Raw genomic sequence first — 21,751 nt, forward strand, 5'->3', positions numbered from 1 at the left:
GGATTATTTACCAACTTAATTGATATTCATTTAATAATGATTATTCTATGTTTATCTGTGACTAAATAACCAACCCTAATTAGGGAACGCAGCCTTTAATATTTAAGTCACTCATTGCATGAAGTGATAATAATTAAGTTTCAGAATATTGTGACCAGCTGAAATCTGAAGTTTGATTTGCTAATTGTTTTTCAGAATATTTTGCCTTAAAATATTGTTATCTCATTGGTTTTAAGCTAAATATCCATACCCCAAGTATTGAGTTAAATGCTTGTATCTTAAGAGCCCACATGTAGAAAATAATTTGAGGATTTCAAGTGCTGATATTAGTAAACTGTTATTTCTGCTACAAAATACCTAGTAATGTTTTACCCTGAGACAATTTTTTGCAGGTTTGAAAACTCGGGTTTAATTTTGAGGACTCCATCTATAGCCAATGGTGCTAAATACCTAATTTAAGAAAAAACAATTCTCAAATCAAATTTCAGATTTCAGCTGGTCAAAGTTTTGGTGCAGGTTTAGCCTGGCCAGGAGGTACCTTTTTAAAGGATCTTTTAAGATTTGTGTCCTTCGTCTTAGCTAATTTATAACGTGAAGAGTTGAGTCCAGTAAGTTGTTGTCCTGCCCTGTTTACAACAGCATTTTAACCTGAGGGTGCCTGCGATAGGGTTACACCTGGTAAGTGAAAGCATAATGACATGAAATAATGGATTTTCATCTCTGAACTGAGTGGAATCTGGATGGAATTTAGTCAGGGACCTGTGACGATAGCAAGATAGTTTTGGTTGAAGCAAGCAATGGAGATACTAGAGATAATGGGAACTGCAGATGCTGGAGATTCCAAGATAATAAAATGTGAGGCTGGATGAACACAGCAGGCCAAGCAGCATCTCAGGAGCACAAAAGCTGACGTTTCGGGCCTAGACCCTTCATCAGAGAGGGGGATGGGGAGAGGATTCTGGAATAAATAGGGAGAGAGGGGGAGGCGGACCGAAGATGGAGAGAAAAGAAGATAGGTGGAGAGGGTGTAGGTGGGGAGGTAGGGAGGGGATAGGTCCGTCCAGGGAAGACGGACAGGTCAAGGAGGTGGGATGAGGTTAGTAGGTAGCTGGGGGTGCGGCTTGGGGTGGGAGGAAGGGATGGGTGAGAGGAAGAACCGGTTAGGGAGGCAGAGACAGGTTGGACTGGTTTTGGGATGCAGTGGGTGGGGGGGAAGAGCTGGGCTGGTTGTGTGGTGCAGTGGGGGGAGGGGATGCACTGGGCTGGTTTAGGGATGCAGTAGGGGAAGGGGAGATTTTGAAACTGGTCAAGTCCACATTGATACCATATGGCTGCAGGGTTCCCAGGCGGAATATGGAGATACTAGTGCTGTTTTTGAAACCAGGGCACTGAAGGCCTGTATTTTTCCCCAAAGTTACATCCAGCTACTCCCGGTGACACTATCCAGATGAGCTTGACATGCACCCACTGCCATTTTTAAAAATCAAAAACTTATCAGATTAGATGTTTTTGGAGTGACCAATATTATCAAAGTAAAATGCAGGTCAACTAGAAACTTGACGTTCTGAAACTCCTCCAACTTCCTCAGAATTGCACAATTCAATTGTTTAGCACTGTCACATGTTAAGACTCTTGGTAAAAGCAATTAAGTAATTAAAATTTAAAAAAAACAAAACCCATCCTTTTGCCTGTTAAGTTGCACTGTCCAATCTTTATGCTTCACTGTACCAGATAAAGGAAGGTGAAGTCTAGAACACTTTATAAACAGGTAACCCTTGTTTTCAGGTATAAGTAAAACTCGCCCACCATCCCTTCAGACTGAGGACGAGACAGCCTCCATTCCCTTGTGTAATATGAGAAATACATAACACTTTATGACAAAAGCTTGTTTAGAGGAAAGTTAAAATAAATGTTAGAAATACATTGACCACGCAAAACCTGTGGAAACTAACATAATGTTTCAGCTCAGAAGTCTGATTTGCACTCTTGGTGAGGCATAGCAAGGCAGGATTATGCAGTTAATGGTAGCACCCTGGGGAATATTGCTGAACAAAGAAACCTAGGGATGTAGATGCACAGCTCCTCGAAAGTGGAGTTGCATGTAGCCAGGGTGGTGAAGGAAGTGTTTGTACACTTGCCTTCAGTCACTGTATTGAGTATAGGAGTTGGAATGTCATGTTGTAGATGTACAGGACATTGAAGAGGTCACTTTTGGAATACTGCATTCAGCTCTAGTCACCCTGCTGTAGGAAGGATGATATCAAACTAGCAAGGGTGTAAAAGGATTTACAAATATGTTACTGAGATTTGGGATGTTTCAGTGAAAGGGATAGGCTGGGACTCTTTTTTTTTTTTTTTTATTTTTCACTAGAGCTTATGAGGATCTGGGGTGATCTTTTTCTTTTCATAGCTTGAGATCACGAGGGACTTAGATAAAGCAAATACTCCAGGGTAGTGGTGTCACCAACTACAGGGCATCGGCTGAAGGTGAGAGGGAAGATTTTAAAGGACCTAAAAGGCAACCTTTTTCACTCAGTGTGTGTGTGTCTGGAATGAGCTGCTGAGGGCAATGGTGAAGGCGGGTACAATTAGCTGTCCAAATGTCTTTTGGAATGTTGTAAGTGGATGCAAGCAAGTGGGACTAGTTTAGCTTGGACACAGACCCTTTGAACTAACTCTATCTGTATGACTCTAGGATTCTTTTGAATCATAAAATGTACAAAGCTCTGTGAAAAATATTTACTGCCACTTGATCATTCAAGCAACTGTCTCTTGGATTGTTGCTTCATTTTAAGTAGAAAACAGTAGAACTTGAAAGCAGTAAAAATCGGAACTAAGAATCCACTAATTTACCATGAATCAATATTGGAAAAACCCATGTGACTCCATGTCCTTCAGGGAAGGAAATTGACCAGCCTCATGGCTTACATGTGAATCCAGACCCATATGAACGTGGCTGTCTCCATTGCCTCGCAAGCCACTCAATTGTGTCAAATACTGAGGCTTTAAAGACATGAAACAGGACAGACAACTTGGCACCAACATTAGCACCAGAAAAGAAGCAGCATAAACGGCCCTTTTAGACCCCATGAAGTCCCCCTCACTAAACACATGGGAGCTGGTGTGTAAATTGGGACAGCATCTCTTGGATGAGTCAGATAACAGCCAGATGCTGTCGGGTATAAGTCTGAATATGACTGACCCCTCATCGCTGGATATGTCCTGTCCTGCTGGCCGAACCCAGCAGATGTGGCAGCACGGTAGTATACAGTCAGGCAGGTCTCGCCTGGGAGTCCCTAACATTTGGCTCCAGACCCCATGAAGTCTCATGCATTCAGATTAAAAGTGGCCAAGGGAACCTGCTGGTACCATCCTCTCCTGGCAAATTAATTCTACTCCTCCACATTGAACAGTGCTCAGCACTGACGGTGGCAACATCACAATGTATTCTGGCCATTGAAATGCCCCACATGTGCAGAACTACTGATTGAACTGGGCAGGTCTTAAAGTTCATAACTACTAGGCTGGGTCTGTAGCAGGTGGTGAGGAGACCAACAAGATGGAAAAACACACTTGACCTCCCCCGTTCTAATCTGCTAGTTGCAGATGCATCAGTCCATAACAATGATTGGAAGCTTTTGGATCATTGGGATCTCTTCTGGGGAAGAAAAGACCTATTAAAGGGATGGGTTTCACCTGAACAGGAAAATAACCAATCTTTGTGGTGGAAAAATTTGCTCGTTTTTTTTTGGGATCCTTTAAACTAGTTGTCGGGTGTGGACGGCCATGTCAGGAATTGGGGTTTGGGGGTGTTCCTCTATCGCAATGGGAATAAAAAGGCTGATGATGGTATTTGACTTAAAAGCACATTTAACTAGACAAGCAGGCAAGAGCTAGTCAGAATGAAGTGACTCTGAATTAACTTGCATTTATTTATTTCTTTGTAGTTAAGGCTGAAGGTGGCATGCATGGGACTGAGAGGTTGTAGTTAATACAGAAACTTGGCTGAGGGAAAGGCAAGACTGGCAGCTCAATGTTCTGAGTTTTCGATCCTATTGGAAAGCTAGAAGGAGAGTGGATTTTTGATTTAAGGAAAACATTTGAGGGACTGTCTACCTAAAACATGGGCTGAACTTAGAAATAAGAAAGGGATAGTCACATTTGGGACTGTCCAAAAGCCATCCCACCCCAAACACTCAGGGGGAATTGAGGAACAAATAAACAGATCTGAGATATCATTAAAACAAGCCTGTAATAGGAGGTTTTAATTTTCCAAACTGAGACAGCCACAGTGTTAAGAGCTTGGATGGTAAGGAAGTTAAACGTGTAAAAACTTTCTTACTCAGTATGAGCAAAATGTAGCCTTGAGAATTAAAGGACCAGGCAAGTGACTGAGATGTCAGCATGGAAACACTTTTTTGAGACTAGTGATGGTAATTCTATTAGTTTTAAAATAGTTATGAATAAAAGATGAGACTGCCGTACAAGTTTTTAATTGGAGTTACACAAATTTTACTAGCGTGAGACAAGAACTTAGAAATGCCACTTGGTGTAGACCCTCTGCAGATAAAGGGATGATTGACACACTTTTGAAAGCTTCCCACTTGTCAATGTGAGTTCTGAGGCAATATGTTGCTGTTAGTGAAATATAAGCCTGGTAAGAGGGAACTATGGATGAATACAGATGAGGTTCTAGTCTAGAATAAGACTTGGCATAGATTAAGTGACTGGGATCAAATGAACCACTTGAACAGTATTAAAATGTGCAGGAAAATGCTTAGGAGGGAGATTGGGAAGACAAAGATGGGCTGAGAAGTTTGGCAGATAAAGGATAGTAGGAAAAGAATCTAGAAGTATATTAGGACTGAAAGATCAACCATGGAGAAAATCGTCCCCTTTTTAAAAATCATTTGAGGTTATCTATGTTGAACCATGAAGTTGGGAGTGATATTAAATGATTATTTCTCCAGCTTTTATAGTGGAGAATGAAATGGAGGCTAGAGAACTTGAAGATAAATAATATTGTTGTGAAAACAGTTCACATTCCAGAAGAGGAAATGTTGGAGGCCTTGGAATACATTAAAGGTGGGTAAATCTCTGGGCTCTGATCAAGTGCCTCACAGGTCACTGTGGAAGGCTAAACGGCAGGGACCCAAGAAGAGATATTTGCTATCAATTAACCCTTGGTGAGGTGCTGGAGGACCAGAGAGTAACTAATGTTGTGTGTTTTGGAAAGGCCATAAGGGGAAGCTTGGGAACTCAGACCTGAGAGCCTGAAATGAATGATAAGTTGTTCTGACAGATTTGAATTTAGTGCCTTTAGAGAGGCAAGAACTGACTAAGGACAGTCAGTATGGCTTTGGCTGAGGGGAATCCTGTCTCAAACTGGAGTGTTTTGAAGTAAACAAAGGTTGAGGTCAGAATAGTAGATGTTGTTTGCATAGACTTTACTAAAGCCTTTGACAAGGTTCTGTGCTGTAGACTAATGAGTAAAATTAAATCAGATGGGATTCAGGGAGAGCTTGCCAGCTAGATGCAGTAGGAGACAGGGTGGTGGAGGGGTGTATTTTAGACTGAAGACCTGTGACCAGCAATGTTCCACAGGGATTGGCACTGTGTCTGCTGTTCCCCTGGGCAAGCTGTTCCAGTGTCCGATTGAAGCCAGAGTTATAACAGCAACGTGGAAGATTGCCCAGGTATTTGCTGTGCACAACAAGCAGGACAAATCTAATCCAGCCAATTACTGTCCTATCAGTCTGCTCTAGATCACTGGGAAAATGTTATCAAACCGCACTTTGCAACAACCCACTCAGTGAAGCCCGGTTTAGGTTCCACCAGGGCCACTCGGCTCCTGATCCCATTGTAGCTTTGGTTCAAAGGTGGACAGCCAAGCCGAATTCCAGAGTGAGAGACTGAGACAGCCCTTGATATCAAGGCTGCATTCAACAGAATGTGGCATCAATGAACACTAGCAAATCAAGTCAATGGGAACTTGGACAAATTTGCTGTCCTCCAAGAGTCCCTACCTGGCATGTAGGGAGATGGTTGTGGTTGTTGAGGGTTGGCTGTCTCCACTCCTGAACATCCCTACAGGAGTTCCTCAGGGTAGTATCTTAAGCCCAACCACTTTTTCAGCTGCTTCAATGACCTTCCATCCATCTTTAGGTCAGAAGTGGGGATGTTCACTGGCACCAATATTCAGCTTCATTTGCAACTCCTCGGACGCTGCAGTAGTCCATGCTCAAATACAACAAGATCTGGATGATATCTGACCTTGGGCTGAAAAATTACAACATTGATACCTCAAATTAGGCAACCACCATCTCCAGTAACAGACTATGGACTTACCAACACAAAATTTTCCCCCTCTCTATGAACAATGGGTTACCACTGAATCAAAACTAACACACAAACACAGAAGCTACAAAAATAGATAAGAGCAATTAACTTAGCCCCAGACTCCCCAAAGCCTGTCCACCATCTACAAGGCAGAAGCCAGGATGAGTACAGCCCCGACAGCATAAGCTTGACACCGTCTCGGACGAAGCAGCCTGCTCGATTGGTACCACATCTGCTCCCTCCACCACTTACACTTGGTGCTACTTTCTATGGGATGTAATGCAGAAATTCACTAGAGACCCTTTAGTGCCTTCCAAATTCATGATCACATCCATCAAGAAGAACAAGGAAAGCAGGAACATGGAACATGATCTGCAAGTTCCCCTCCAAGCCATTTCACCATCCTGATCTGGAAATATATAGCTGTTCCTTTTGGTCATTGGGCCAAAAAGCTGGAAATCCCCTCTTTTCAAGAGCATTGTGTCTTCATACAGCACACAGGCTGCAGCAGTTCAAGAAGGCAGCTCACCACCACCTCAAAGGACAACTAGAACTAGGTAAATTGTATCAGTGATAATGGGAACTGCAGATGCTGGAGCATCCAAGATAACGAAGTGTGGAGCTGGATGAACACAGCAGGCCCAGCAGCATCTCGAGCACAATAGCTGATGAAGGATCTAGGCCCGAAACGTCAACTTTTGTGCTCCCGAGATGCTGCTTGGCCTGTTGTGTCCATCTAGCTCTATACTTTTTTGTTATCTTAGAAATAGGTAAAATCCACAATACCCATGTCCCATAAATGAACTTAGACATAAGTAGTTGAATTAAAGAATTGAAGGAGTGGACACTAAACTTCAAGAAGCACTTTTAAAAAAATTCTGAGCACTTGCTACAAAGCTTGATCAAGTTGCTGAAAGGCATATATTGTTTTTGCATGATTTGAAGGTGAGATTTGATCTTGTGTGGTGCAAACACTAGTTTGCACTCTTTAAATTTGCTTAATACAAATGTTTGAAGGTGCCTTTTTAGAATTACATTGTTTTGTAACTATTTGAAAAGCCTTGACATTTTATTCAACACAAGTCTGCATCTAAGATACTGCTGGGACAGATCCAACCAAAATAATTCTTTCTGCTGATGTAACTTTCGCATCCAAACCTGTTTAAAGTTAGTGTCAATTCATGATTTGTAAAACTTCAAAAATTACTTTTTCTTTTCAGATGTCGTTCATGTATTATCTGATCCAAGCAAAACTTATCCTGGAGGTAACTTCTTAAAAAATCCTGAAGATTTAGTGCAGAGGCAACTTGTAGAATTTGATGATTAAACATGTTGAATTTAGTACAAGTATTTGACTCCTAAAAATTAGGAATTTTGATTGTAAAAGTTGGGAATTGAAATGGCAGGGAATTTTAAATTCAAATTCCATAAATCCAGTTAGACATGAGTAAACATTCCATAATTGTATAAAATCATGGGTTTTCTCAATCCAAACCGTTTCCTCATCCCTGCCCTCCTTCCAGTTGGGACCATTTGTCTTCAATTCCATCGTGTCTGAACTCCATTTCCAGATTTTGCTCCCATTTTTATAGGACTACTAGGATTGATCGCAATCTAGGGCAAATCTTTTACAGTGGGCCAATTTCATTGCAGAAATCTGTGTTCATTGATCCTGTAGAACCTCTGTAAACCAGATATGAAGCAGAGGAGGTGACGAACACTGAAGATGGACATGCCTAGCATTGGCCTCAGGCAGTGCTGCTCCTCTTACTGTGAGAGTTTGGCAGCTCCACTATAGTTTAGAAATAACTTTTTCTTTCCCTCATGACTGTGGAGTAGTCAGCTTATCACCTGTGGTTTTTTAAAATATTTGTTTTTAACTTTATTTTGGCCTTGAGCAGGAAGCTGATGTAATTGAATCCATAAGTGTTCTAAAGATGATTTAATGATTGGCTTTAGCTGTGAAACCAAACCAAACTAATGAATTTGGGGCTGTAATCATTAAACAAAGATTTAAACTCCAACTCTAAGCAGCGTCTCAATTAATTGTTTAAATTTGAGGGTAAGTGAGTAACTAGGTACATTCAGATTTTCTGTATGTGTAATGGGTTGATCAAGCAAAGCCTCTGCAACTCGTGTCAAAAAGTAGATACAGGTCCCATCTTTAGTGAAATAGAATTTGAGCGAATCACAAGGAATCGGTTGTGAGGCAGAAGTTTAGGTTTTTTCATGCTGACTGTTTGTTTTTTTGTTCTGTTTATACCTGTATTCCCAAATATCTAAACATTTAATTTTTTTTAGGTTACTTATTCCAAGTAACTTTTGGAGTAAAGTTTGAAGGTGACAATTTCAAGGAATTTGAAGGATTTGAGAGAAGGGTTGCAAGATCGATTGAAAATCTGGTGGGTTAGTATTCGTTTTGTGCCAAGGGGTTCACTGCAAACTTGACTCTTACTTTTTTTGTTTGTTTCTCTCCCAGGTTAAACACAAGTTTTCAACATTTTCTCCTTCACTTAAGAAATTACACCTTCATAGTACTGAGAGGTAAATTCCAAATACCTTCCATAAAGCATTTAAGGAGGCGGGAGACTGCATCATGTTGGGGTTGTGAAGGGCTCTGTACAAATGAAAGTGTTCACTGAGCAGTTAAACAGACGAGGCTATATTGATGCTCTGGACAAGAAGCAAAGGGGTGTTGTGCCAGAGATCCTAAACTAGCTCAGCAGTTAAATGTCAACCTGGGAGAAATTACCAGCTATGAGGCTGAAAGAACATGATGTACGTGAGATCAAGGTGAGAAGTCAACAAAATGATTGCAAGATGTAAAGAACACAGAGCAGATCTTTTTTAAAGAACTGTTGAACAAAATCTAGGATGTGATGGATGAGGAGTATTGTACCGCTGCTAAAGAGAGAACCTGTGAGTGCGACATTGGGATTGGTAAATCCTTGCTATCAGTAGCTGGGCAAGTTCTCCAGCAAACTGCTCTTCAGAGTGAAAGTGGGAAGAATTAGATGAATAGCCAAGATCCTCTGTCCCACTAAGGACAGCCCAACTTTATAGGTCGCACCTTTAATGTGAGAGGGTAAAGATTTAAAAGGGACCTGAGGGGCAACATTTTCATGCTGAGGGTGAAATGCAGGCAAAAGGGACTGATTCAGCTTATGAAACCTATTTAGCATGGAGTTGGGCTGAAGGGCCTGTTTCTGTGCTGTATGGTTCTATGACTATAACAAGCAGGTTTCTGGGCTGGCAGATCATCCTGGGAGCACATCTTCATTATCAGAAACAGCAGGGCCTAAAGGATCAGAAGCCACAGGATTAACTGCATATTTCAAGAAGGCTTTCAATAGTGTTGCTTGGCAGTCATTTTGGTGCCTGGTGGGATATGGAGCAATGTACTATAACTTCAGTTTTGCACTATATCTTCAAGTCTTGCGTTTTAAGATCAGTGTGCGCACACCATTGATTCATTCTCCTCACGGAGAGAATGATGAGTGATCTTGAGATGGCTACACCATTAACACACCTGGATCTTGCAGATAATCTTACGCTTTTAACCAGACGCCTCATGTGTGGAGACATGACAACCTGTTTCATAGCACCAAGGTTGATCTAGGAGACATTCAATGAATGTGTATGGTAGCAAAGTCCCTCCCATTTTTCCCCATCACACTCTCATTTTTAAGCAATAGAACATCAGAGGTCAACCACTTCTGAGGTAAAAAGTAACATCTCCAGAGAGTGTGGTGTAAGAATTAATAGTCACATAATTGACAAAGCAGCATGATCAGTGTGACCGTGAAGCTAACAACTTACATGTCTATGTAGTACATAGTACTTACTACCATCTGTACCAACAAGATGCAAGTTAGACCTCTTCCACTAGAGTTGCTTGAGAAAGACCCTGGGTGGTGGTATCACAGTGCTACACCAGACTGGTCATCAGCACTTGCAGGCTATGATAATGGCAGGAAACGTGTCACTGACTTGGTGGGGTCAGGCCAGATGAAGTCTCTGGCTCAACCAGTCCATGTGAATTATTCCAAGGAACTCTGGAATGGGTCACCACCTCAGAGTGAGAGCAATTGATAGGCTGGTGGCAGAGTGTTATGTCCCTTGTCCCAGGGGCTGAGGGTGCATCCACAATTTTTCAATGTTGGTTTTTTTCTTGTTTTATTGAATCACCTGCTTTGCATCTATTGAGTCAATGCATCAGTTTTTAGTCCTGGTCTCTGGTGCTGGTAGTGACAATGTGCCTTTTGGTCTGCCCAAAAGTGGGTGGCTTGTTCATCCTACTGGTCCAACATGTTGCAAAGTCACTCTCGCACACTTGCTCGCTCTCTAAGTAGGACTAGTGTCCACACTAGTAATCGAGCATCTGTTGTATTATTTCCCTTTTCCAGCCCTTGGCCTGTCAATCCAATGTCTGCGTCATATATTGCAACAAATGGTCTGTTTCTATTTTGCGAGTTGCAACTGGTAGGGCCATAACAGGACTAGAGGACTGAATCCTAACTATTTACTATCTTGTATACTAATGACCTTGGATGTGGGAACTTTACAAGTTTGGTGAGAGTACTTTTAGATGACACCTAAAAATGTGGGGGAAAAGTTGCAATGAAGTTTACAAAATGATCCTGATGGATTTGGTAAATGGGCCAAAATCCTTCAGATGGAGTTTAATGTGGATAATTGAGGTTATCTACTTTTTTGGCCAAAAGTGACTCTTTTATTACCTAACTTTGAAAGACCTCTAGTTGTTTCAGTGCAGAAGAACCTGAGTGTCCTTGCATGAGTCACAGAAAACTGGTGCACAGGTACAGCAGGTAATATGGCAAATGGAATTTTTGATAATTATTCCATGAAGAATAGACTGCAGCTAGCGTTGCAATTGCACAAGGCATGAGTGAGACTGTGTACAGTTTTTTTTGGCCTCCCTTGCTTAAGGAGGGAAGCCATTGGTTTGGAGGTCCACTAGATAGATTTGAGACAAGGGGCTTGTGCTATGAAGAGTGTATTTTAGGCCTGGACTCTCTTGTGCTCTTTCTAAAGAGAAAAGATCTAATATGGAGGTACACACTTGTCAAAAAGGATTGACAAAACAGACACAGAGCAAATGTTTCCCTGCATTAGACAACCTAGACTGAGAGGCCTTACCTTAGGTTAAGGGATGGCAGGTACTTGCATGACAAATGCCTCCCTTCAAAGGTTGTGAATCTCTCTAGTGTTGACTATTGGAGTGCAGCAGATGCTGGGGTATTGTTTATCTCCTCATGTCTGTTCAGGGTTTTTTAAAATCGGTAATGGATTAAAAGGTTGTGGAGGGCAGGCGGGAAAGTGGGATTGAGGCTGAGATGACAGCCGTAAGTCTGTCTCATGATGATGGACCAGGCTTTAGATTGAATTGCCTACTTCTTCTGATCCTGGACCTTGTGTTCTACAACCACTTATTGCAATCTGCTCTGTACATATTAGCTGCTGTGTTTTCTACATTATAACAGTAACTACACTTGAAAAACACTTAACTGACGACAAAATGTTTTGGGATAACCTGAGGCTGTGAAAGGTACTATGGCAAGTCTTTCATTCCCCCTTTCTGAACCACTGCAATGTTCTTGCAACATTATTCAGCCGAGTGCTTGTAAGGCTGGTTAACAGTTAGTGTGGGTCTGGAAACTGTACACAGGCCCAGAGGAAGTTGTACCGAGTAAACCGTTTGGGTGCTTGTCAATCCAATAGCTCTGTGGTTGGTCTTATGTTCTGGGAGTTGTTTTGGGATGTGGATTTGCATGTTTTCTCCATTGGAAATTTTGTGAAAAACACCTCCGCTTGGTTCGCAATAAACAACTGCACCTCCCAGTCGCTAACCATTTCCACTCCCCCTCCCATTCTCTTGATGACATGTCCATCATGGGCCTCCTGCAGTGCCACAATGATGCCACCCGAAGGTTGCAGGAACAGCAACTCATATTCCGCCTGGGAACCCTGCAGCCCAATGGTATCAATGTGGACTTCACCAGGTTCAAAATCTCCCCTTCCCCCACCGCATCCCAAAACCAGCCCAGCTCGTTCCCCCTGCACCACACAACCAGCCCAGCTCTTCCCCTCCACCCACTGCATCCCAAAACCAGCCCAGCCTGCCTCTGCCTCCCTAACCTGTTCTTCCTCTCACCCATCCCTTCCTCCCACCCCAAGCCACACCTCCATCGCCTACCTACTAACTTCATCCCACCTCCTTTGCCTGTCCATCTTCCCTGGACTGACCTATCCCCTCCCTACCGCCCCACCTATACTCTCTCTCTCTCTCTCTCTCTCCTCCCCCCCCCCCCCTCTCCTCTGATGAAGGGTCTAGGCCCGAAACGTCGGCTTTTGTGCTCCTGAGATGCTGCTTGGCCTGCTGTGTTCATCCAGCATCTGCAGTTCCCATTATCACTGATACACTTTTAACCTTTAAATATGGACTAATCCAGAGACTCCTAACTTTCACTTAAGTATCACCGTAATTTCATTCTTTATCTCTTCAACCTCAGAATCGATGCTGCAGTTCTGTTCTTGACCTATTGGCTGTATTTCAATCCTGGCGGACAGGACATCCGTGGTCAACTGGAAACTCGCCTAAACCAACTGAAGGCTAGGCGTGTAGCTAATCTCCGACATGGAAAAGCCACACTGTTTTTCAAATCAGTTGAAGGTAACTCATGCTTGAAGAACTTGTTTAAGAAAACGTTAAACAAAACAGTATAGACACCATGCTGGCTGCAAGTTTGACCTTTTAAAGGTGAGACCCTGATTTCTTGGTTTTGAGTTGGGCTTTGCGGCTGCTTACTATTAAACTTGTATTCTGCAGATGTGGATGAATGTTCCTCTGGACTTTCAATGTGTGATCCTCGAGCTGATTGTTTCAATGCCTTTGGTTTCTATTCTTGTCAATGTATAGAGGGATTTGAAGACCATTCACTAAATGGTTCTGGCATTGACTGTGTCAAGAATGAAAAATCAGGTATTTACATTGTTTTAACTGTCGTGGTTTCACAGCTGTCTCATCTAGTATAAATGCTAGCAAAATATTCCTGCTTTTAGTACAACTAACAGTTCAGTGGCTTTTTTTCCCAATTGTCTGTTAATTTGAATCAGTTCTCAGAATTCCTTATGAATCTCAATGTATTATTCCAAATTCCTATGGTATTTAATCTTGTAAATTTAACATGTTGAATTATCTTCCCCTATATTGTCTCATCCTTCTGTGTTTTTTTATTTGCTTTTAAACAGACTTGTCAACTGTTAAGCTATGTATGTAAAGGTGATAAGATTTCTGAATGAACCCTGATGGATGAATATTGGAAATCAGCAGATTGGATTTTTCAGATTTCTTTATTTGTAAAATGTTTTTCCTGCAACAGTGTTGCTTGACCCTACTACTTAAGATGAGACAAAGGAACAAGGGCAGGAAATTCAGCCCTTTCTTCCTACTGTGCTATTGGATTATAATTGTGGCTGATTTCATCTCTACCTCCACTCCTTTCCTGCCTGCTCACCACGACCCTGCAATGTATTACCAAGTGAAAATCTGTTGATCGCTTCTAATTTTAATCCATTTTCTGGAATTTGCCACTGGTGAATTCCACAGATACATGACCCTTTAGGAGAAACAATTTATTTTCATCTATTTTAAAATCTGTTATCACTATCCCAAAACAGGACACAAAAAAAGTGACAGGATGTTTCCCCATGTGGGGAAAAAAAAACTCTCTTCTACTTTGTCAATCCCCTTTTTGCAGCATCTTTATATACCTCAATTAATCTTCTCCTTTTAATTATTAACCCAGAGATTATTGGTCTAAACTACTCAATCTCTCATAACTCTCACCCCTCACCATCTGGAATCAATTTAATGAACCTCCTCTGAACAGCTTCCATTAATACTAAAAAGTCTCTAGTTTGATTCTTGTGCAAGTTGTCTGTTTGTCAAATTTGAAGGTGAAGTTTAAATCTTGTCCCTGCCTGCAAAACAGAACTCTTCTGTGTCAAATATCAATGAAAGTTCCTGCTGGTGTCTTTTTTTAATTGAGCAACAAATCATTCTTGTAAAATTACTGTTGTGCATTTTGATTTGGGTTTTTAAAAACTTGAAGGTTGAGAACAGCAGATCTACAAAGTTTTAGTGGATGTGAAATAATTTTGATTAAGACTTTTTTGTTTAATTCTGGTTTTATTTGATCTGTGAATCTTGGTGCCATGCTCTGAACATTGGTCTGAAGCTGTTAAAAATTGGACTTCTGGAGTAGGATCTCCTGGTTCCTTTTTACAAGTCTGTTTTTTTTTTCCCCCTTCTTGATAAGAGAATGGTTCAGCTCCATTCCTTTCCTTTTCCTTTGTATCCCATAATCTTTCTTTTTGCTTGACTACCAAATCAATGTAATCTGGTCTCAAAATTTAAAAAAAACCCTTCTTCAGACATTGGAGAAAGAGTCCTAACTCAAAGTTCCCCTCCCTCTTTTCCTCCCTAAAGGAACACTTAGTATCAGACTAATATCTTAGTTTCTATTTTTAGGAAAAAGTTAGATTTCCAAGTATCAACCCAATGAAGTTGCTTCAAGATCCTGACTCAATAAGATCACGAGCTTTCTTTTTACTCCAATGAGTGAGGGTCCAATCTGTACAACCTTTGATCCCAGGAATGAGTTGGATGAAGTTTTTATGATCTGCTTCTAATGCAATATTTAAGCAGATCAAAACTGTGCTCTGTACTTCAGATGTGGTCTCCACAATACTTTAGTACTGCTGTAGCAAAATCGTACTTAAATTCTATTGTCCCTGCAGTAAACAATAACCTCCTATGTTGGTCTTGGTGTGCAGGCACGGCAAATGATTACAGACTTTTTTTTTCAGGTAGCAGGTTACCCAGATCCCTCCATGCCATCCAATCCGGCAATTACACTTTTTTAATTTAAATAGTATGCTGCTAGTGCTCTTCCTTGTTTTAAGATTCCTTCTAACCTCCTTTTTTATTTCAATTTTTATCTTTGGGAAGTTTACTGCTGTGAAGATTGCCATACGATACCTGTTCAAAGCCTCTGCCATTTCTTTGCTTTCCATTATCAATTCCCTAGACTTATCTCCGGGGGAAATACAGTACTATTCTTTCTATGCTGTAGCCCATTCTTCAGAATATCACATTGTCTCAATTATTCTTTCATACAAATAGTATCATCAGTGAAAACAGTCCTTAGCCACTGCTTAAATGGTACATGTGTCAACTAAACTTCAAAATACAGAACATGTAAACCTTCAGGAAAAACTTTTACCCACTTTTGAAATGGGAGGTTATTGGAAGTAACACTTGTGTGGTTTCATTTTAATGCACTCGTTCAAACAAAAAAGTTCCCAGAGAATCATGTAGATGTTTTTCTCCTTTCAGAGCCTGACATGAAGCTTTCCCTCGGTTTTGAAGAAATTCTATTTGCTATAATCCTCTGTGTAGTTTTGATCCTGACAATAATCGTAACTCTCCTCTCTATGATGAGTAAAACACGAAAGAGAGTCTCTGCTCGTAATGAAAATTCAGTTAGTTCATGGCAAGATATCAACCTTCACTACTTCCAGAAGAAATAAGGAGGAAAGGATCATTAGGCTTTACAGCTTGTGTAAGCAAAATTTTAACTTCTGGAGTCACTTGAAGATATGGTTGGACAGTAACTTAATCACCTGAGTTTGACACAGTGCAAAAAAAATTAACTGTGACTTCATCTTTAAAAGAAAATAGTTTTAGGATTGGAAAGTAATTGGATAATTGCTTTTCTTTTCTAACTTGAGACATCCAGTGTTTTGACTTTCTTTGCAAAAGCTGAGGTTCTGCTATGACAATGCCAATTTATAATTGGCATTCTTTCTTACACTATATTTGGCAGCAATCTGCATAATCTGTTAATGCTTCAGTAGAAAGGACTGCAGATTGGAAGTAATTTAAATCTAATATCCCCAAGATGGGCTCTTTAAATCAGGATTCTCTAACTTTTTATCAGTGTATTTTTCAGATCTGATTTAAATATCTATGCTAATTTGGTTAAAGATGAGAATAACTAAGGGAATTTGGGATATAAATTGTGGGTGTTGCTCATCTGCAGGGTTTGCAAACCCTGCAGATGATTGAGCTGCAAGGTTTTCATTATGAAGAGTGTAGATAAATCTAGAGAGCATTAATTCAGCTGTTCTAATATGTAATGTTTTGGTCATAAGCTATTTAAAAACCACATTCTTTCACTGGTGGGTATTAGTCCATGTTCATAGAAATCTGTGAATGTAAACTTCTTGATGAATCATCTAAAAATTGAGGATTTACAAGCTTTATTTCGTGTTTTGAATATTTGTGGCCTTTTGGCTGCTTCTATTATTAGGATATTTGTCTCTAAATGCATGAAATTTTATCCAGTTTGTTTTTAATGTGGAACTATCCACTTCATTTGGGTCTTGGCTGCAGTTTTGTCTTGTTTTGGTTTTCCTGAATTTTGTTTGACAGCCCTTCTAACAAACTCTTTTCCCCCACATATTCATTTAAAATGCATTTTATGAATATGAAAATAAATGGCTCCTTCAAAATATTTGTATGTTTTCATTTTTTTTGAATTTAAATCTGAACTAGAACACTCTCTCTAATTGAATTCAATCATAACTATTCTCTCTGAAATTCCTGTTTTATATCACTCGCACAATTCCTCACAGGGAATATCTTTATTTTGCTAAATTTTTATTTTAATGAGGAGGCTTAATATCTAAACTTCTATTGAGCATGAGTCTTGCCTTTTACTTTGACAACTAAAATACTCCACATACTGTTAATGACTAATGTTCGTCTCTGAAATTCTGGTAATCATTCACCTTCTCTCAAAAATCAGTTATACATTGAGATAACAGGGTATCGAGCTGGATGAACACAGCAGGCCGAGCAGGAAAGCTGATGTTTTGGGTCTAGACCCCTTTTTTTTTCCTTTTTGAAGAAAGGTCGAGAAAAGAAACGTCAGCTTTTCTACTCCCCTGATGCTGCTTGGCCTGCTGTGTTCATCCAGCTCTACACCTTGTTATCTCAGATTCTGCAGCACCTGCAGTTCCTACTATCTCTGTAACAGTTCGACATGTTTGTGTTATAGTCACTTGTATCAGACATTACAAAGTGCTGCACTTTATTAATTTAAAAACTGTAGATCAGGCTGACTTTTAACCATAGTTTGCTTCACATGGGTTGGGGTCCAATTTCTAAATTGTACTTCTGCAATCCATATTGGATTAAAAATGGAGATTATTTTGATCTCTTACCTAGTTTACATTATTGGTTTAAGATTATGTAGCCTGAGGGATCAGAAGCTGACATCTAACAATGAACTGAAATCTTTTTTTGGAAATAAAATTCAGTGTCTGAAGAAGTGTTCCTGGCTTCATAACCACTCTTTATCCTTCAGTTCTCAAAGGTTTCTGGTCTCTTGCATGTTGGGCTGCAGAGTTTTTATACCACTATAACTGAATGTAAACCGCTTCAAGATGATAAAATGTGAGGCTGGATGAACACAGCAGGCCAAGCAGCATCTCAGGAGCACAAAAGCTGACGTTTCGGGCCTAGACCCTTCATCAGAGAGCTAGGTCTAGGCCCGAAACGTCAGCTTTTGTGCTCCTGAGATGCTGCTTGGCCTGCTGTGTTCATCCAGCCTCACATTTTATCATCTTGGAATCTCCAGCATCTGCAGTTCCCATTATCTCTGTAAACCGCTTCAAAATTGCTTTTGACATTGAGGTCAAAAATGCCATAAAACAAACTGTTGTATTGAAACTTGCCCCCCTCTTTTTTTTATATAAAAGAAATATTCAGTTGTGTGAATGCATTTTTGTATTTGTTTTGAAAGCCTCATGTCAGCGTTTCAAATGGCACTGGAGACATTTGCATGTCATTAATCACCTAACACATGACTGCACTGCTTCCCTAACCTGTTCTTCCTCTCACCCATCCCTTCCTCCCACCCCAAGCCACACCCCCACCTACCTACTAACCTCATCCCACCTCCTTGACCTGTCCGTCTTCCCTGGACTGACCTATCCCCTCCCTACCTCCACACCTATACTCTCTCCACCTATCTTCTTTTCTCTCCATCTTTGGTCCACCTCCCCCTCTCTCCCTATTTATTCCAGAACCCTCTCCCCATCCCCCTCTCTGAAGGGTCTAGGCCCGAAACGTCAGCTTTTGTGCTCCTGAGATGCTGCTGGGCCTGCTGTGTTCATCCAGCCTCACGTTTTATTATACTGCACTATCCCAGTTGAGCTAGCTGCACTTTAAGTCAAAGATTAAATTTAGTCACTTTGCTTTACATTTAAGTAAATTATATTGCCTTTTTTGTCAATTTTCCTTGGCCCAATATAAATCCTGTGACCAAGCCATTATTCAACTATGAATAAGTCTGATTTTTGGGTCTGTGCAGCTTGTGTTCAATCTGTTTTTTGAAGTGTTGCTCCCCTAAAGGCATACTATGCTTTTTCACCACACACCCCAAACCGCAACCCCCCCCCCCCCACCAAAAAAAATTGCAGCAGTAACTTGGGAATTGCTGTTGTCTTTGAACATTTCCCCCCCCTTTGATCCTCAACAGCACAATCTGTATCATGTGCTGCACCTGATTCTGTCCCTTTTCTAAACATTTTTGCCTTTTTAAAATGTCAGGATTATTGTGGGGGCAAATTTTCTTTTGCTCTCACTGATGTACTTTCTGTCCTGATTTGATTCAATAATTAGTTTGCATTGACCCTGACAAAGTTCATCACTCACTACCTTTTACCATTTCTCTCGTCCAATAACACTGTTCAGCAATTGCTCTGCTCCAATAGCATTGGATTTCAAATCCTTCTGTATGGGTGGCAGAGGTAAGACCAGTATTTAAACTTGTATCTAGTTGCCTGAAAGGTGATGGTGATCTGCTGCATTCAGAGTGCAGGGACTTCTATAGTTGTGTTGGGGAGGATGTTCAAGAGTTTTAACCCAGGGTCAATATTGTTGTGGTGATATGATTCCAAGACACAATGGTGTGTAACTTTGCAGGCATTTGTTTCCATGTATCTGCAACCTTTTCTTAAGAGATGTAAGAATGGAGGTTTACAAGGTGCTATCCAAGTGGGAAGAGGTATACTTGTTACTGGGCACTAGTGATGAAGGAGTGAATGTCAAAGTGTTAGTGGTTACGTGGAATGCAAATCAAGTGGGCTGCTTTGGCCTGGATGGTGTAGTGTTTCTTACATGGGCTGTACTCAGCCAGACTATTCATCACATTTCTAACTCCCCTTTTATCAAATTTGCATTGGTGTCAGGAGGTGTTAATCCCCTGCAGAATTTTTAGCCTCTGATCTAGTTAGACTTTAGTTGAAGGTAGTCATTGCCTTTTGTAGTTAGATACGACCTTGCTGTAGCTAAATGTTGCCCTAGGTTCTGTTACATGTGGCCACAGGCACGTTCCATTATGAATGGTGCTGACCATACAGTGAATCTCCCTGCTCCTGACCTGTATGTTCAGCAAGTTATTGAAGCAGCTGAAGAAAACGGACCCAAGATGTCACTGAGGATTTCTGTAGGATGTACTAGTGTTTTGAGATGACTTCACCTACAACCACCACAAGGTACCTTTTGTTTGTTAGATAACCAAGTGTGGAGCTGGATGAACACAGAAGGCCAAGCAGCATCTTAAGAGCACAAAAAAGCTGACACTTCAGGCCTAGACCCTTCAGAGTTATCTTGGATTCTCCCAGCATCTGCAGCCCATTATCTCTGATACAATTTTAACTTCACTGCAAAGCCTCTTCCACGAATGCCTAACCTGAAGAAGTTACCCTCCTCCCTCCAGACAAAGCTCAGGGGATCTGTCTCCACTGCAACTCTCTCTTATCCTCTCCACCTATCTTCTCTTCTAACCACCTTCGATCCGCCTCCCCCTCTCTCCCTATTTATTCCAGTTCCCTCTCCCCATGCCCCTCTCTGATGAAGGATCTAGGCCCGAAACGTCAGTTTTTGTGCTCCTGAGATGCTGCTTGGCCTGCTGTGTTCATCCAGCTCCACACTTGGTTATCTTGGATTCTCCAGCATCTGCAGTTCCCATTATCTGTTTTTTTGAGTTTTCTTGTCTAAGGTATCACTCCAGTCATGAGAGTTTTCCCTCTCATTTGACTTCAGGTTTACTTGGTGTCTCTCACTCAATTGCCTCCCTTTTATGTCTCTGGAACTTGACTCTCCTGTTCAATTGTTTGGACTGAGCTGATCATTTCATTTCAGTTCTGCAGCAGAATGATGCTGCAGCTACTATTTCAGTGAATGCTCAATTGCAAATCCTTAAATCTCCAAGAAGAAATTGAAGAGAAACTCATTGCCAGCTAACGATAGTGAGGAAATGAAACCACCTGTCTAGATAATTAGGATGTCAGGCTTTCAAGCTAAACTTTGGGGCAAGCGATGGGAGGATAAGGTAAGCATCAGCAGATGTGAGTTTGGTTCTATTATCTGTTTGTGTCTTTTATGGGGGCAGTTGAGAGAGGGCTTTTGGTTTGTGCACCTCTGCTTATTTCTGAAATAATAGGCCAATCAAGTTTTTTTTTGTTTTTAAACCAGCAATGGTTTGCATTATCTGTGGAATATTTCATCAACCAATTAAATAATTCACTTGTATATTGTCCTGTGAGTTTCTTCTGTCACCAAACCATTTTGGTAAACTATTTTTGGCTTAGCAATTATTTGTCTGATTTGCATTTTTATGTGAAGTACCTTTTTTTGTATGATATATAAAGACAAGCTTATCTCAACCTTGAGCACTACCTATTTTTTTTGAAAGTCAAATTAGCCACTGGCATAATTTTTATCTGGGTTCTGCAGCAGCAGATTTTTGGATTTTTTTTAACCCAGTGTTAAACACTTTTTTTTTAAAGCCCAAGCAATAAGGAAATGCTCACTTTACACTGGAGGCTGTTCAGAGGAAGCTTACTAGATCAATAACTGCAATGAGTGGGTTTTCTTGTTTCTGCTCGAGTGAGGGGTGAGTTGATTTGAAACGTGAGATCTTGCACGACCCTGGCAAGGTGGACATGTAAAGGATGCTTCCTGTTGTGATTATTCCCTACAGCCAGGGGACTATGTTTTAAAGCTTGGATGGGGTGGGCTGTTGGACTTTCTTAGCACCCTGAGAAGTGTTTAAGTTGTGCAACTTTGGAACTCTGAGGCAGAGGGTTGTAAAATTTACTTCAACCCTTTTTAATATTTAGCTAATTAAGGATTTGGAATACAGAATTTAAATAAATTTTGCTGAGATCTTATTGGAGAAGGCTTTAAGAGCTGAATGGTCTCTTGCTCTGATATGCAATCTGAAGCAAGGACTTTTTTTAAATCCCTTACACC

General features: G+C 40.8%; 1 protein-coding gene across 6 annotated transcripts in view; it reads left to right on the plus strand.

Moving 5' to 3' along the window:
- The window catches only part of zgc:66455 (uncharacterized protein LOC393502 homolog), a 46,170-nt gene that overhangs the window by 5,203 nt on the left and 19,216 nt on the right, over nt 1-21,751 (plus strand). For 3 of the 6 annotated variants that reach the window (XM_048536435.2, XM_048536434.2, XM_048536436.1), the window contains 5 exons: nt 7,560-7,604; nt 8,641-8,741; nt 8,819-8,883; nt 12,873-13,033; nt 13,190-13,342. In XM_048536435.2, the coding sequence (XP_048392392.2) occupies nt 7,560-7,604; nt 8,641-8,741; nt 8,819-8,883; nt 12,873-13,033; nt 13,190-13,342 (525 nt within the window). The remainder of the gene's footprint in view (nt 1-7,559; nt 7,605-8,640; nt 8,742-8,818; nt 8,884-12,872; nt 13,034-13,189; nt 13,343-21,751) is intronic. The other 3 variants (XM_048536438.2, XM_048536437.2, XM_059648814.1) reach the window with 1 other exon arrangement.

This window comes from Stegostoma tigrinum, chromosome 9 (assembly GCF_030684315.1).
Source record: "Stegostoma tigrinum isolate sSteTig4 chromosome 9, sSteTig4.hap1, whole genome shotgun sequence".
Classification (NCBI taxonomy): domain Eukaryota; kingdom Metazoa; phylum Chordata; class Chondrichthyes; order Orectolobiformes; family Stegostomatidae; genus Stegostoma; species Stegostoma tigrinum.